Source organism: Priapulus caudatus, unplaced genomic scaffold (assembly GCF_000485595.1).
Source record: "Priapulus caudatus unplaced genomic scaffold, Priapulus_caudatus-5.0.1 Scaffold242, whole genome shotgun sequence".
NCBI lineage: Eukaryota > Metazoa > Priapulida > Priapulimorpha > Priapulimorphida > Priapulidae > Priapulus > Priapulus caudatus.
Genome location: NW_014577303.1, coordinates 226,699 through 242,475, shown reverse-complemented (window position 1 = coordinate 242,475; position 15,777 = coordinate 226,699). Strand labels below are relative to the sequence as shown.

The 15,777-nt window shown below is 43.8% G+C and overlaps 1 protein-coding gene across 3 annotated transcripts in view; it reads right to left on the bottom strand.

Moving 5' to 3' along the window:
* Positions 1 to 3,102: 3,102 nt before the first annotated feature.
* The window catches only part of LOC106807912 (sex peptide receptor-like), a 167,123-nt gene continuing 154,448 nt past the window's right edge, over positions 3,103 to 15,777 (bottom strand). For all 3 annotated transcript variants that reach the window (XM_014810426.1, XM_014810425.1, XM_014810423.1), the window contains 2 exons: positions 7,199 to 8,425; positions 3,103 to 5,240 (listed from right to left, as the gene is read on the bottom strand). In XM_014810426.1, the coding sequence (XP_014665912.1) occupies positions 5,168 to 5,240; positions 7,199 to 8,424 (1,299 nt within the window). In that variant the 5' untranslated portion in view covers position 8,425 and the 3' untranslated portion in view covers positions 3,103 to 5,167. The remainder of the gene's footprint in view (positions 5,241 to 7,198; positions 8,426 to 15,777) is intronic.

Genomic DNA, 15,777 nt, shown 5'->3' with positions numbered 1-15,777 from the left:
TACGGTTAGTTTACACGGTGGCGGACGTGGGAGTCGCGCTCAAGGGCCGAGTGCATGCCCACAGACGAAGCTCGAAAACCGATAACGTAGCGCAGGCAACGTTTTAACCAAGGAGGGTTGGTTGAAGCGGAGGCTATTCCCAAGAGTCCCGGAAAGTAAAAGGAATGATTGCCATTATAATCAGTTTCGAGACAAAGTAAAATAAACTCCGAGTGAATGTATAATCCATGTTATTTTATAAATGTTAAGGAAGTAAATAGCAATATTAAAGATATATATGAAACGAAGAGAAAGGAACATTATTTGTTTGACAGGGACATAAGTTAACGACTGATTAAAATACTCACCACGCGTCCCCGAAAATGACGGTTCCAACGCTTAGTTACGATGTCTATATCCCTCGTTAATGAGCTAACGAAACTCGAGATGCAGCGCACCATGTTCTGTTGCGTTACGTATAGTTATTATCAGCTTTGGGGTGCTGTTGTTGGTGTTGTTGTATAGTCGTACAGTCGTGAATGTCTGTGATGTTGTTGTTGTTGTTTGTTGGTTGTTGTTGTTGTTGTTGGTAGGTGGTGGTGGGTGGTGTGTGGAGGAGGGGGCTTCTGTAATCTACAGTGTAGCCAGCATATCCCCGCTGCCGGGCGCGCATACTACTCGCTCCGTTCGTCTGCGGCGACGATATATATATATATATATATATATATATATATATATATAGCCGAACTATTACACCGTAAATACTAACTTTTTACCATGATGACAGTTTAATAATTATAACATTTTGCTTATGCATGTAATGTCGAAGCGATGTACATAACTTTCTTTTAGTTTCCTACACATATACGATTCGGTACGACCTGTTTATCGACATCCCATCGTTTCAAGTAGAAGTGAGCGACACGGTGGCGAGAACTCGGATATCTGCGCAATCGTATTAAGGGTCTGAACTAGTGAATACCAGTGATACAGCAACGATACACTGCATCGGTAAAAATATATGACGGACAAAGGTTAAAACATGCGACGAGTTGCCGCCGATTTCGTCGAGATGTTGGCGAACGTTTTTCGAATGGGATAATTCATATTAAATGCAATGCCTCTCCACCGATACAGTGACGATGAATTTCTGACTGTAACTGTTCAGATTTAAGGTGTTTGATCATTCAATGCGTGCGCTCCACGCGGGCGTGTGGATGTTTATGTCCGTGCACGCGTGTGGGTTCTATGCGTGAGTTGCGTGCGCGCGCCTGTATATATGTGAGTGTGTACGCGCGCGTGCGTGCTCGACTGTAGATATGAGAACACGAGATGCGCTATAGAACAGTTTCGCATTTCACAGCGTGCATGTTTACAACCGTGGATGTTTTTCTGATAGAAATACGCGTTTATTTCATGATAACTTGTAGACCCAACTGTAGACATCGACCTTGTCGCCCCTATTTATGTATGAACCGTGTTAGCCTGTAAGAGATTTCACATAGGCCTAACTCTTGTTAGTACCGTTGCCAAATGTCACCTAACTCTGATCATAACTACTCAAAAAAATTTCTAATATATAGTACTAACTATAAGTACTAACGTTACTGCGAGTGCGGCCAAAGAAAGAGAATGGTTGATTTTTATAGGAAAGACTAAGCGTAATTTTAGCGCCAGGCCGATTAGCAAATATCTAACAATATTATAAGGCCATTTTCAAAAGAATGTAGTATTTTTTCACCCTACACTCATTTTGTTAACCCACCAATGTCATTGTAATGTCATAATGCTGCATCTTCCTGCGAAGGACAGTTGCGTGAAGACGTACGAAGAACGACGCATTTTAGATTGCTCGAGCGACAATAGTTGCAACAGCTAGTTTTGAAAATAAGCAAAAGGAATATTACATGATTACACTCTCGACAAGTAGGTTTAAATTGCTCGCTCAAACATCGCGCCTCTCACCTGCGCGTGGGTGTACGTAGCTCGGCAACGAGCAGCACGCGAGATAGAAGGTAAATAGCAGCATACAGCAGCATATCGTTCAGAGTCACTCAGCCATATTAGTTGATATATCAGCGCGAACCATACCCCGCGTTCAACGGAGATCACGAACCCATTAATTCGAGATGGGCGCAACAATTGACAGCACGTTTTTCCCTGCAGACGACATGCACGCATGCACATGACAGATCGAGAAAACCGTCGCGCGCCAGACGCCGACCAATTTGCCGCGTAGACGCGTGCCTCTCTCCGCTTCCCGCCGACTTCTCTCGCAGCAACTCCGACAATCCGCCGCACGCACGCCGACCGTAAAAACCGGCGAATTAAAATCAGACACTCCGGAGAGTATCGCGTGCCCGAAACAGTTCGCGTCCGAATGCAAGTGCTTATTTAACTTTACCGCTGCTACTACAGTCACTACTAATACACTTGACGTTTCAACGCGTCCGGTGCCTGCTACGTCATTTACGAGTCACACACACACACACACACACACACACACACACACACACACACACACACACACACACACACGCACGCACGCACGCACGCACGCACGCACCTCAAGCACCACAGCACGCACGCACGCACGCACGCACGCACGCACGCACGCACGCACGCACGCACGCACGCACGCATGCACGCACGCACGCCCCCCCCACCACACACACACACGCAGCGCCCTTCCTCGCGAAATGAAGAGCACTCGGCGAAATATCAAGCGTTAACTAGTTACGCACGGTTACACGTGTAAATGCGACACGAGGATATAATAGTCTCGATCGACCACGACACGTGAGCTGAGGCACGTGTATCCGCACGTACATATATATGTTATGAGATATAGTGACAGGGATATTCGCAGCAGTACGTATGCACAACACCGAGAAGCTTCGACCCGTTCGCGTTCTGATGACGTGTGATGGACACGCCCACCTGTCTCTCACCTGTTCAGCACCGTAGGTCGGCAGAATCCCGTTACACGCGTGAGCCGAACGTAGCTGTCGCAGTCTAGAAATGCACTTCATTCCGGAGTCGATACCTGCACCTTTGCACATACTACGTGCGCATCGATTGATGTCAATGAACAACACGCACAATGCTAACTAATAATAAATATACACATTCGAAGCTAACATATTTATTAAGGGCCTTTAGAATGAATCAGACAGTGTAGACAAGACATAACGCAATATTGTCAGACACGTATCTGAATCCAGACGGAAGAAGCTCCGAACGGTTATTCCTACGCGCCTGTGCAAAATCACAGCTTTTGAGTTTGAGCTCGTTACAGTAGTTGGTGAACTAAGCGATTAAAACGGGCATTTCAATATCTATATATATACTATACAGCGTTGGAAATAGTGGTGATCCTGACAACCAAAAATCATGCAGGACAACAAACATCTTGCAGGTGGTTGTCCTGTGGACAACTAGTATTTTCATGTTGCACCGCTGACGGCCGCGATCTTTGAATATTTTTCTTGGTCACATGACCCAGCAAATCACTATTTTCACTATCCTCTGCAATCCTAAAAAATACCTGTGCAAAACGTAATTGTATATAACCCCACCCACAAAGTTAATAGTATTAACATTCAGGACAACCAAATTTTGTTGAGGACAACCACTTTCTTCCATCAGGTTGTCCTGGACAACCTGATTTTTTTCTTATTTTCAACGCTGTATATATAGCTAATGTCAATGATGAAGTTATGTCGATACAAAGTCAGAAACACAATCATTGTTTAATAGTTATATGGTGATCTTCGCTTGTCGTTAGTGACAGTAAAGTAAAGTAGTGTGTAAGTCGCGACAGCAGAAAGTAGTAGCTGGCGCAGCACTGAGTATGATACAGGCATGTGCACTAACCTTTACGAAGGCCAAATACTCGGTTTATACTTAGATGAATACGCCTCGAAGTACGCGTAAATGTAGCGATGACGGCGACAGACATAACAATATGAGTTATTTTAACGAAAGCTATACGCATACAATAACTTCTAGATGACAACACGCCACCGATTGATTCCCATCTAAGAATACAAAACGCAAAGGACGCAATAGATAATGCAAGTGCGCGCGCGCGTGCGGGCGTGCGCATCTGCATTAGTGTGATGTATTGGCAGACATTCGCGTGTGTGTTCTTAACTACTCTTACAGCGAACGAAAACGCCGCGTTCATACAGACACATTCACGTTCGGCCGCCATATTTGCAAGCATATCAACGATGATCACGCGTAAAACGATTCGTTCTTGTCATCGCCCAAGCTCCGAATTCGAATTGCGCATTCTCGTCTCAGTTTTTCAATACGCTCCCGGAATTCTGAGCTTTGGGAATGGTTAGTAAACATATACAATAATCCCGCGTCAGCTTTGACCATATAACGATGATAGATGTTTCATCTAGAATCGCATGGGCATAAAGTCGATATAATATAGGATACAACAAAATAATCTATGGTCGCGATGAGCATAGTTTATACAATAATGGCATGCGGTATCTGTAAAAGCGACCATTCAACAGCCGCCCGCGCATATATGGCGCCAATGCACAGCTAGCACGAGACTGCCCGATAATACAACACGGCCATCTATTGACTATATATGCGCTGCTCAAATAATTATATACCCTAACTACTTCTATATTCATGCACCAACCGAAATATACTGTAAAGGCTTTAGAATAGGGACGCGATTTCACGTATAGTATGAATCCTCCTCATTATAAGCTGCTGACTTTGATGTCGGCCGTTGGTGAGTAGAAGATGCTCTTATCTCGATACCCATCTATAGCTGTGACCGAGTCTGTCAATGATGATACAATCACTTACTGTGAATTTCGCGCACCGATGTTTGTTTCGTAATGTGCACGTTCATTTATTGAAACACTATAACCGATTCAACCAGCACGTATCAAGTACAACGCTATGGACGCGGTAACCGTCCAATGTTTTTTTTTTCCCGTAGTGGTTCCAACAAGCAGATTCCACCGCATCCATTCACGGGTTGCGTATACAAGCGACTCACATCGGGTCTCATGCTGCTGATGAGGGTATAGCTACGGCACTAGAGGGCGTGATTCAACTACGTCCACACAGAAGTCATGCAATTTGTGAACATCACGTGTGCGTTCCTGCAGTCAGGCGCAGACGAAATTATTTCAGACACTGATAGAGGACATTACAGGGCAGTGACGTCATCGCATTCAGGACGTTCAATTGTGTTGCCGTTCAACGTGCAGTACTCTCTCTCCCTTGACAAAAGACAAAGCATGAATTAGTAACACGGAACGCACGTTAGCCTCTATACTTGTGAATCATGAATCAGTGCTAGATTACGGCAGAGTGCAGATTGCCACGGTACGCGTGAGTTAAAAAGGGAAGGTTGCGGGTGGTAGTTGTCATGATTGAACATCGACTTTGGAAAATTTCCTGATCGTCGCGGTATTCGTTTGAAAAGCTGGACAACTGTCTCAAAATGCGGTTTCAGAGTCATTACAATTAAAATAAGCAAATTAATTAGAGTCATAAAGGCTTTTTGTTAAATAGCCAAGAAATTTTATTTATTTTTTATGACTTGTTGACTTATTGTATTTTTATGGGCCCTAATAACTTACGTGCGGGGTTGTGTTGATTATGTGCCTGTAAGGGGTGTCTAATTCACATTACTGAAGACGTTTAAATCCATACGAACAAGCAAAACATTTAATAATTTGATGTGTTTTTACAGAGGCCAAATTAAATTGAAACTGAACGATCAACTCCAATTCTGACTTGAGGTCTTTCCATCCCTGTTATTTAAGAATTAACTCGTCTAGTCATGTCAAAGGCACACTAATGGAGGCAACTGCCTATCAACCTGTTGCATTGATTCACAAGTAGAAAACTAGCTTTAACATGGCCCACATGTACAGTTCAAAGATGGACAAAAAAGCAAATGATATGAGGTGTTAAATGATATCGGGAGTACCCACTAAATTAGCGTAATTCAAAGACGTTGCCGACAACATGCAGATTAACTGCTGCTACAAAAGGGATGCCAGATTACGTGACGAATTGACGTCTCAATAGCACAGAAGGTGAAGTGGAAGTACTATAATACATTACGTTCAGATGTGTGCAGGGTACTTTGTGGATGCTGTAAAACTGGCGAGATATGCGGAGGTAAAGCAAGCACAGGTGGGAATTCTGGTGGAACACGTTTGGGAGATATACAAATGACATGCACTCTAAATAGAAAAATCTATGTATCCGCTGACAAAGATACACCGAGAACCGTCTACAATTCGGTTGTATATTATACAATATTGTGTAAAAGATACAGGCGTAAAGCAATAAACGTTCAATACTCTGGCCATTACTACTTACGATCACCATTAAAGTAACGCCTATGCGATCAATTATGAAACGCATTTTAAGTCGATAAAGTGATATCAAAATATAAACAGCTTTATCCAAATACTTAATAAACCGTTTGTCGATGCGTTAATTTCTGCAATTTTTTACTCGGTAATAGTGTCTGTAAACAAGTCCGTTTTAATGTTACACGAATGTAATTCGAAATTCTAATCTACGAGCATGTTACTCGTGGATTCATCTTGTTGTACAACAAACTAATCAAACCTCCGCTTTTCACTGATGCAAAATTTCGCGTTGATCCTGCACGCAAATTCCCTCCTTATAAGCATAGTTTCCGTAACCCTTTTCATGTTCGCAATCTGCGTCGTCACCCTTAAAATATTAGCGATCAATCCAAGCTGCAGCGACACGCATCGATTTTCCATTTCTCGTACGAACACAGTATCCATTATTTTGTAACACCATCTAATCAACTTAAGACAGCCAACTCTTCATTATGGTGCTTCATCTCGGCTGCATCGTGTCTTGACAGCACGCTCAACGAAATTAGAATCCCTGGTGATTTAATAGAGCTTAAGGAAATAAAGAGGCAGTCGAAGAGAGAGAAAGACAGTAATAGAATGATTAGACGCGAGAGAGAACGAGAGAGAGAGAGAGAGAGAGAGAGAGAGAGAGAGAGAGAGAATGGCGAGGGAAATAAGGCGAGGAAGTGATAGGGATCAAATGAGTTAGAGAGGGAGAGAAGCGGGAGCAAGCGAGGGTAATAAAGTTAGTGTAAAGGCAGCGGCATCAGAAATGTGTTTCGTCGACGGTGCGCGCCTGCAGGGTGCTGGGCTCGTTGATATATGAATACCTGGTGCTGTTGATCGAGTTTCGGCCATCTCCTTTTACGAACAGCTGCTTGAACGTGTTCCTGAACTGCTTGCTCATGCCGCAGTAGATAAAAAAATTTATCGGATAGCTTAAGATAATCAGGAACGCCGTCGTGAGTGAGACAACATTCATGTCTCGGACTTCCATAATCTGAATCTGAAATGTGTTGGCCAGTATGTGGAAAATGAACACTATGCCGGTCGGGATCTCGACGATCAGAAATACGGTAACGACCACGATTAGCATGGCTGTCGTGCAGTTAGTGTCCCGTAACTTCTTCGACTCTGAGCATCTGTTCTCCTGCATCAGTTTCTTTCGACGCTGCTGAGCCTTTCGCATCGCGTTCAGTAGACAGGCGTTGAGGACAACCAGCGTAGTGCAAGGAACAAAATGAACACAAACCACCCGAAACCAGTAGTAGATATTGTAGTAAATATCCTCAATGCCGACGACCCACGATTTGGTTTGAAAGGCGCAGTGTTCCTTGAATGGCTTATCGACCCAGGCACCTTCCAGCGGCATCGGCCACGGCACCTCCACCATGAGAAAGTCGATATCTACGAAGCGGGGTATATTATACAGAATGCTCGTGACATAGATGAACACGATGCCCCACTTGACGCGATGCATTGAGCACCATTTCTTAGCATGCCTCGTCTTGCAGACCATGATGTACCGTTGAATGGCAAGACTCATCGTCAGCCATATGGACGCCGTGTGAAATATAGTCGGTATAAGTTCCTCCGTGAACTGATAGATTTTGCACCATAGTAAGCTCATCGGCTGTTTGTAGTTCTGAAATGAGTAGTAGTACATGCACCAAGGTAGAATGACGAGCCCGGTAAGCGTGTCGGACACGGCCATCGCCGTCAGCAGAACATTTGTGGAGGTCCTCATATGTTTCTTGAGCAGAACGATAACAACCAGAGTGTTGAATATTACAGTAAAGATAATGAAGACTGGTCCGATATATCCCAGCATTGGAACTGCGTACTCCACGGGAGTCTGTGAATGCAGTGCAACCACGTCGTGTCCATACTCCTCTTTCATTTTGCTCATGTTCCACCACGTGGTGCTGTTACTCATTGTGGCGTTAATATCGAAGGTAGAGGTTGGAATTATATCCGCCATGTGATCGGTGATGGCAGCAGCGCCGGTTAATGAACTATGCAAGCTGTCTGCTGAGATGGAGATCTTGGTTCTCATCCTGAAACAGACGACAAATTGCCGGGTTTAAATTATTTAGGTACGAATGGTCAAGTTCTTATGAACGCGCTTATATGGAACTGTTGGGTTTGATCAACTATTAGTGGAATCTGAAATGTAGCAATAACTTCAGCAAATTGTTGCTGCCCAAACGATTAAGCGTGCATGCAATATCTGTGGAGGAAGGAACATCGCCATATTTCCTTGATTTATTTTGATTTCTGCAAGAAAATTCATCATTTGAAATTCACAAGTTTATATATATATATATATATATATATATATATATATTATATATGGTGGTCTATGATACCAGAGAACGACTTCTAATTATGCCTCGTTCATAACAATAGCATGCCAGCTAGAACAGTCAAGAAAGAAAAGTGGCGTCGGCGATTTTTTTCTAATCGGATAGGTATCATGTGAGATAGAGAAATAACCGCACTCACCAAACCTATATATATATATATGTAAAACGAGCCAAACGCCAACACCTGCAAAAAGTGCTCAGCCTAATCATCATAGCCTATTACGTTCTGTAAGCGGCTATGTTGAAAAAAACGTTATATATATATATAGTATAATAGATATCAAAAACCTATAAATATAAATTCCTATAATGTTATTCTTAATAATATACCTTGTTGCGATTGTAGTGTAGAATATATCTCGAACGTAGACAGTAGGACGTAACAGTTGTATACACTGTGACAACTACAGTTTTATTATAAATACGGATAAACAGCACAGTCAAACTAGTGTACACGTACCGGTTAGAGGTTGCCGTCGTCTCCCTCTTTTCTCCCCAAACCCATCCTTTTTAAGCCGTTAGCATCCCCGCCGCGACCTGTTTAGACTTAAACTAATTTATGACGCGGATAGTGGATATAATGACCGGTCGCGACTAATGTCCGAAGGTACCAGGTAGGAGCGCCGGCCACCGTTGACGTTGCCTGCTTAATGATGGCCGTTTGATAAACCGCGTCGCATTCTTGTTGAAGTTAATGTGTTCGTACCATTCTGAAATGCATTCTGTCCACGCTGAATTATGTGTGCTCTAAAGTATGTAGCTAATCTAAAATACATTCTGTCCACGCTGAATTATGTGTGCTCTAAAGTATGTAGCTAATCTAAAATACATTCTGTCCACGCTGAATTATGTGTGCTCTAAAGTATGCAGCTAATGTCTTCTGGGTCCATCGCCGGCCGTCCTTGAACATTTGCATGAGCAAGGTGCCAAATTCCCCATGTCTCCATCTCAAAGCTAAAACGCCGTACTACATTTCACCCCGCCATAAGAAAAGTCGATGAAATCGGCTTAGCCCAGTCTCCCGATTGGAAGAAAACCCTCGATGAATTTTTTGAGCGGATGGCTTATGTGAGTCCCGAACAATGTGAAGGGCTGTACTATCATCGTGATATGTCTGATTGTAACTGTAATCGCTTAAGTATATAATCGTACCATACTGATAACATAACCGCTACCGCACAATAGCATAACTATAGTCAACCCGCAACAGTGCAACCGTAACATTATATCACATCGTCAAAACCCGTATCTCCGTAAAAACTCGCGTGTAACCTCATCGTCCTAAAATACTGCTAATCACTATAGTAATTCTAAGAACATAGTATCCGCGTACAATCGTGGAAAACATATCGTGTCCCATCGCGAGGACATCACGTCGAACCGTCACCAATCGCCTACCACAAAATGCGTACAATAGTTAAAAAAAAAGGCGTACAATATGTAAAAGTCGCGTACAAAAGTTAAAGTTTGAGTGTAAAAGTGAAAAATCGCATACAAAAGTTATAATTCGCGTACAAAAGTTATAATTCGCGTATAAAAGTGATAACTCGTGTACAAAAGTTACAATTGGCGTATAACCGCCTCTTCATAAAGGAATAACATGGTATACGCGTACGATCGTAAATCAAAATATGGCACACAAAAACGTGTAAAAGAAAAGAGATAATTTTTTTACAGAGAATGAATATATGACCATAAATTGCATGGGAGAAATACCCGTTTGCTCACTTCGATATTACTGCCATAACCCGTTAGTTTGAGAGAGGAGAGGTTTTTCCAGCTCAATGTTTAAACCACAATAACCAGCGACCAACGAACCAACTTAGCAACTATCCAAGTAGGCCCCCTCCAAACCGACGTCGTGTGTGCGCGCGCGCAACCTCGGCGAAGGGGTCCCCGTGGTGTGGCAGCGGTGGAGTCGGTCGTGGCAACGGGGCCAACTCCGGACAGTACAGTAGCATCTGTCGGTGTAATTCCACCAGATGCTGCACGTCTTCCGTTCGTTGTACTCATCGTCTGCATCCTAACATGTTAACCATATGTAACACTTCTCTACCAAAAAGCCCTGCTCCATTTAAAATAAAAAATACCCGTTTGCTCACTTCAGAGAAATTAATGCCTGGTAGGCTGTGCAACATACATACATATATACATTCATTCAGATAGGCTGTGAAACAACTGTGTCGGCCTTCATTATTATAAATTTGTTCCGCGTTTCGCAAGTATGAACATCGAAATAACATAACATGCACTTTTGAGAATAAAACAGGTAGATGGTGGGTGGGCGGGTGGCTGGGTGTTTTGGGCCCTAAGGGTACATTCCCAGTGAACCTTACACTGTAATGTGAGTGGCAATTTATCTAACATCGGTGACATTTTTAACGCCTGTATATAAGATTAAAATAACCACGTAGGTGCCCTCAGCGGTTACAATTGAATGGCGTGCCGAGTGCATTTTGCTGCGCTGCTACACTATAGGCTCCGGGCTCTGCTGGCCTCGTTAAAGTACCGTCATTTCGAATTACTCTCGCTATCGTCTCACTTTTACTTTCGTGGACCATTTTCCGCTATTCTAGGGGAGTATCTCCCGCTGTCTTTCATTAACTGGTGCGTCTAACTAGCACCTCGACTCATTCCCTTAAGACTATATGCCTTGAGTCGGCATGGCTTTATAACAGCCAACCTTGCCTTCTGCGGCAAGTAAATGCTTACCTGACGCATTCTTAACTACACAGATTGGTACTATTCTACGTATTTACGTACGAATTCGGGCATTGTACGACGCAGTTTAGAAACTCGTAAGCCAGGCGGTGGTGGTGTGGGTGGTGGTGATGGTGGGAGTTATAGGTAGGAAAAGTGCTTTAGTATTTCGCTAACACACTCGTGTATTATAAAACATGCGGTTTGAAAACTATAGTTTCCATTTTAATTACGAAAATTTTAAATAGCTGCCGACACAAGATTGCTTCACTCACCCGTAATACGTATTGCAGTGTCGTTCATCCACTGCGGTCTTGCTTGCTTGGTCGCCAGCGGTAGGCCCCTTATCGAGCAAATATCTCGGGTGCTGTCTCAGCTGCTGTGGTCTGTGACAAGCTGTACTAGTGAGTCGTAATCAACCGTAGTCTGCATGTTCCGTGCATTATCCGGCAATCGGCCGATTTGCTGAATCTCGCTACAAAAACCTGCATTCCTCAGACTTCTCCTCGATCGGGTCATCGTGATCGTATTCTGCTGTTCCTCGCATCGTCGTGATCGTATTCTGCTGTTCCTCGTGTCGTCGTGATCGTATTCTGCTGTTCCTCGCGTCGTCGTGATCGTATTCTGCTGTTCCTCGCGTCGTCGTGATCGTATTCTGCTGTTCCTCGCTTCGTCGTGATCGTATTCTGCTGTTCTTCCCGTCGTCGATAACCAGGTCGTACAAGACAAGTTCTGGCTTATATGCGCTTTAGCGGCAACATAATTTCCATACGCACTGGTCGTATGGCGAAAACGCCAACACTTCCTTCCAACGGCACAATAGTCCGGCGCAAATCCACTTTAGGCACCTTAGGTATCACGAAGTGATGCACAGATTTCTGTGTATCATCAACTGATGCACAGACTTTCCGTATATCAAAGAATGATGCAAAAACCCTAACCCTAACCCTAAGTCATAAAGTATAACCTTAGGCTTAGGTATCACGAAGTGTGTTAAGGTTAGGGTAGGGTCCCTATATACAGAGAGTTGCGCCAACTCAGGATTTGACTCCATGTTGTTTCCAAATGGATCCACGTACGTACACCGCTGCCGCTTAAGTACAGCGCTGTATGGATACGCTGTACAATGGTCCGTAGTAATTAATTAGACTAATCGTGCTTCAATAAACTCAAAATTCACAGAGATTATAGCTAAGACATGTGTCTATGTGTATCTAGATTTCTAGAAATGTAACTCAAATCGTTCGCGCCATATTATAGTTTAATTGTAGACTTTCTTACCGCCCATAGCCGTGCGTATATATATTAACCTGTGCGATACCGCGCGTAGATACTTGCTAATTAATTAAACCACTCGCGCTTCAATAAACTCAAGAATCACAGAGATCATAGATAACACATGTGTTTATATGTATCTAGATTTCTAGAAAAGTAACTCAAATCGTTCACGCCATATAATAGCTTAATTGTACACTTTCTTAGTGTAAACACAGCAGCTAGTCATTTTGGAAGAATAATGACAACTGTAATTCACAAGATAAATGCGTTCCACTCTCCACTCGCTCGCAGCTGTAACATGTGCTTTGCAGTTCTAGAAATCTAGATACACATAGACACATGTCTTAGCTATAATCTCTGTAAATTTTGAGTTTATTGAAGCACGATTAGTCTAATTAATTACTACGGACCATTGTACAGCATATCCATACAGCGCTGTACTTAAGCGGCAGCGGTGTGGATCAATTTGGAAACAACGTACATGCCGTCCAGCCATCACGTGACCGATTTTTTCCGACTCGTCATGGCGCAACTCTCTGTATACAGGGACCCTAGGTTAGGGTTAGGGTTAGGATTAGGGCTAGGGTTAGGGTTAGGGTTTTTGCATCATTCCTTGATATACGGAAAGTCTGTGCATCAGTTGATGATACACAGAAATCTGTGCATCAGTTGATGATACACAGAAATCTGTGCATCACTTCGTGATACCTAAGGTGCCTAAAGTGGAGTTGCACCCAATAGTCCAATAGTCACAGGTTTTCTGCCTTCTTTCTTCCTCTTCTTCTTCTTCATCGTTACAGGTGTCTTCACTCAGTGTTTCTCTCGACTTTCGTGCATCGTATAGCTATGGTACCTTTAATTCGTTGTTTGGCAAAGGAATACCCTGGTTCCTTGAGTCACGGCGCCAAATTGTAGTGTAGAATATATCTCGAACGTAGACAGTAGGATGTAACAGTTGTATAAACGGTGACAACTACAGTTTTATTGTAAATACGGATAAACAGCACACTCAAACTAGTGTACACGTACCGGTTAGAGGTTGCCGTCGTCTCCCTCGTTTCTCCCCAAACCCATCATTTTTAAGCCGTTCGCATCCCCGCCGCGAACTGTTTAGACTTAATCTTTATTTATGGTGCTGGTAGTGGATATAATGACCGGTCGCGACTAATGTCCGAAGGTACCGGGTAGGAGCGCCGACCACCGTTGACGTTGCCTGCTTAATGATGGCCGTTTGTTAAACCGCGTCGCATTTTGGTTGAAGTTAATGTGTTCGTACCATTCTGAAATGCATTCTGTCCACGCTGAATTATGTGCGCTCTAAAGTATGGAATCGATCGTCATACATATACGAGACCAATGTCCTACTCTATGCTATGTTACCATTCCATCGTTACCACTGTATCATGATATAATATACGTTCTCTTGTAACAAACGTCCCCCTTGTGCATTGCGCATGGGCATGGACATGTTATGTCTAGCAGAGTACATGCCGCATTGCGAATAGATTTGACCTCTATATCCCTCCAATGCCGAATGTAGAGGGGGATTCGTTTGCCATATGTGGATGTATACCATACTAAAACATAAATATCGTGCGCTACCCGCGTCTGCTGCAGGCAGAAATGCGTTCGATCACAGAATTACGTTCACAGTTCGCCGTCTACACATACGTCTACATTATTTTCTATATAAATAAAGTTGTTCAGCCGAATTAGTTCGTACTCTCATAACTAGAGAACTCCGCAGCCTAGATGAAAACTAAAGATATTTTCAGAATCAGCACGTATGTGAGGTGGTTCTGGCTGAAACAAAATTTTTTTAAAGTTAAAAAGTTAAAAATTCATAAAAATTCTATTCATCAATAGATGGCGGTGCGTACAGATTAACATCACGTACGTGTGAATCCATGGGTATACCCTTAACGGCGCAGTGGCCTAATCGCTAGAGCATCCTTCTCCTACAACTCCTCAGCAATCTAAAGTGAGAGACTTAAATGTCGACTGGCGACGCACAGGGTACGCCTATGATTAATAGGCGATGGTCTCTCCTGGTCCCTAGCAGAAAATGTGCTGAGACGATTTCGGGCTTTCGGTACGTGTCAGGTTGCGGTCAGTGAAGTAAGTGGCGGAATATGTTAACATTGCTTAATTACGTTGCGGTGTACTGGGGGGTTCGACCAAGGGCATTCGACCTTTGTAGACAGAGTGCAGTGGTGGTGGAGGGGGTACAGTACAGGGGGTTGTCTTCCTCCCGCCTCCCTCCCCCTCTCCTCCCACCTCCCTCCCCCTCTCCTCCCACCTTCCTCCCCCTCTCCTCCCACCTCCCTCCCCTGTCCTCATAGTTGCCTCTCTCAACACCTCCAGGATCCTTATATTTTGCATTTTCTTTTTTGAATCTCACTTAGTTTCTCTGACAGTTTGCGTAATAAATGTATTTATCCTGTAAAATGTATTTTCTCATGTATTTATTTCTCGTACTATGGATTTCTTTTCTTTTTGTCTACTTAGAATACTCTCTCTCTCTCTCTCTCTCTCTCTCTCTCTCTCTCTCTCTCTCTCTCTCTCTTTGTTTTGGATGAAAATCCTTCCAAACGACTGACCGGCCAGCTACACTGGCAGGCGTTAAGGACTAGCCCCATCCACACTGCAGAGGCGTTAACTAGACTGACCCCAGCCACACTGCAGGCGTTAACGACTGACCCCCAGCTACACTGCCGGCGTTACCGCCTGGCCCCAATCACACTGCATGCGTTAAGGACTTACCACCGCTACACTGCAGGCGTCAAAGACTAACCCTATCTACACTGCACGCGCTAACGACTGACTCCAGCCATACTGCAGGCGTTAACGACTAATCCCAGCTACGCTGCATGCGTTAAGGACTGTCCCCAGCTACACTGCAGGCGTTACCGACTGACCCCAGTCACACTGCACGCGTTAAAGACTGGCCCCAGCTACACTGCACGCGTTAACGACTGACCCCAGCTGCACTGCAGGCGTTAACGACTGGCCCCAGCTACACTGCACGCGTTAACGACTGACCCCAGCTACACTGCAGGCGTTAA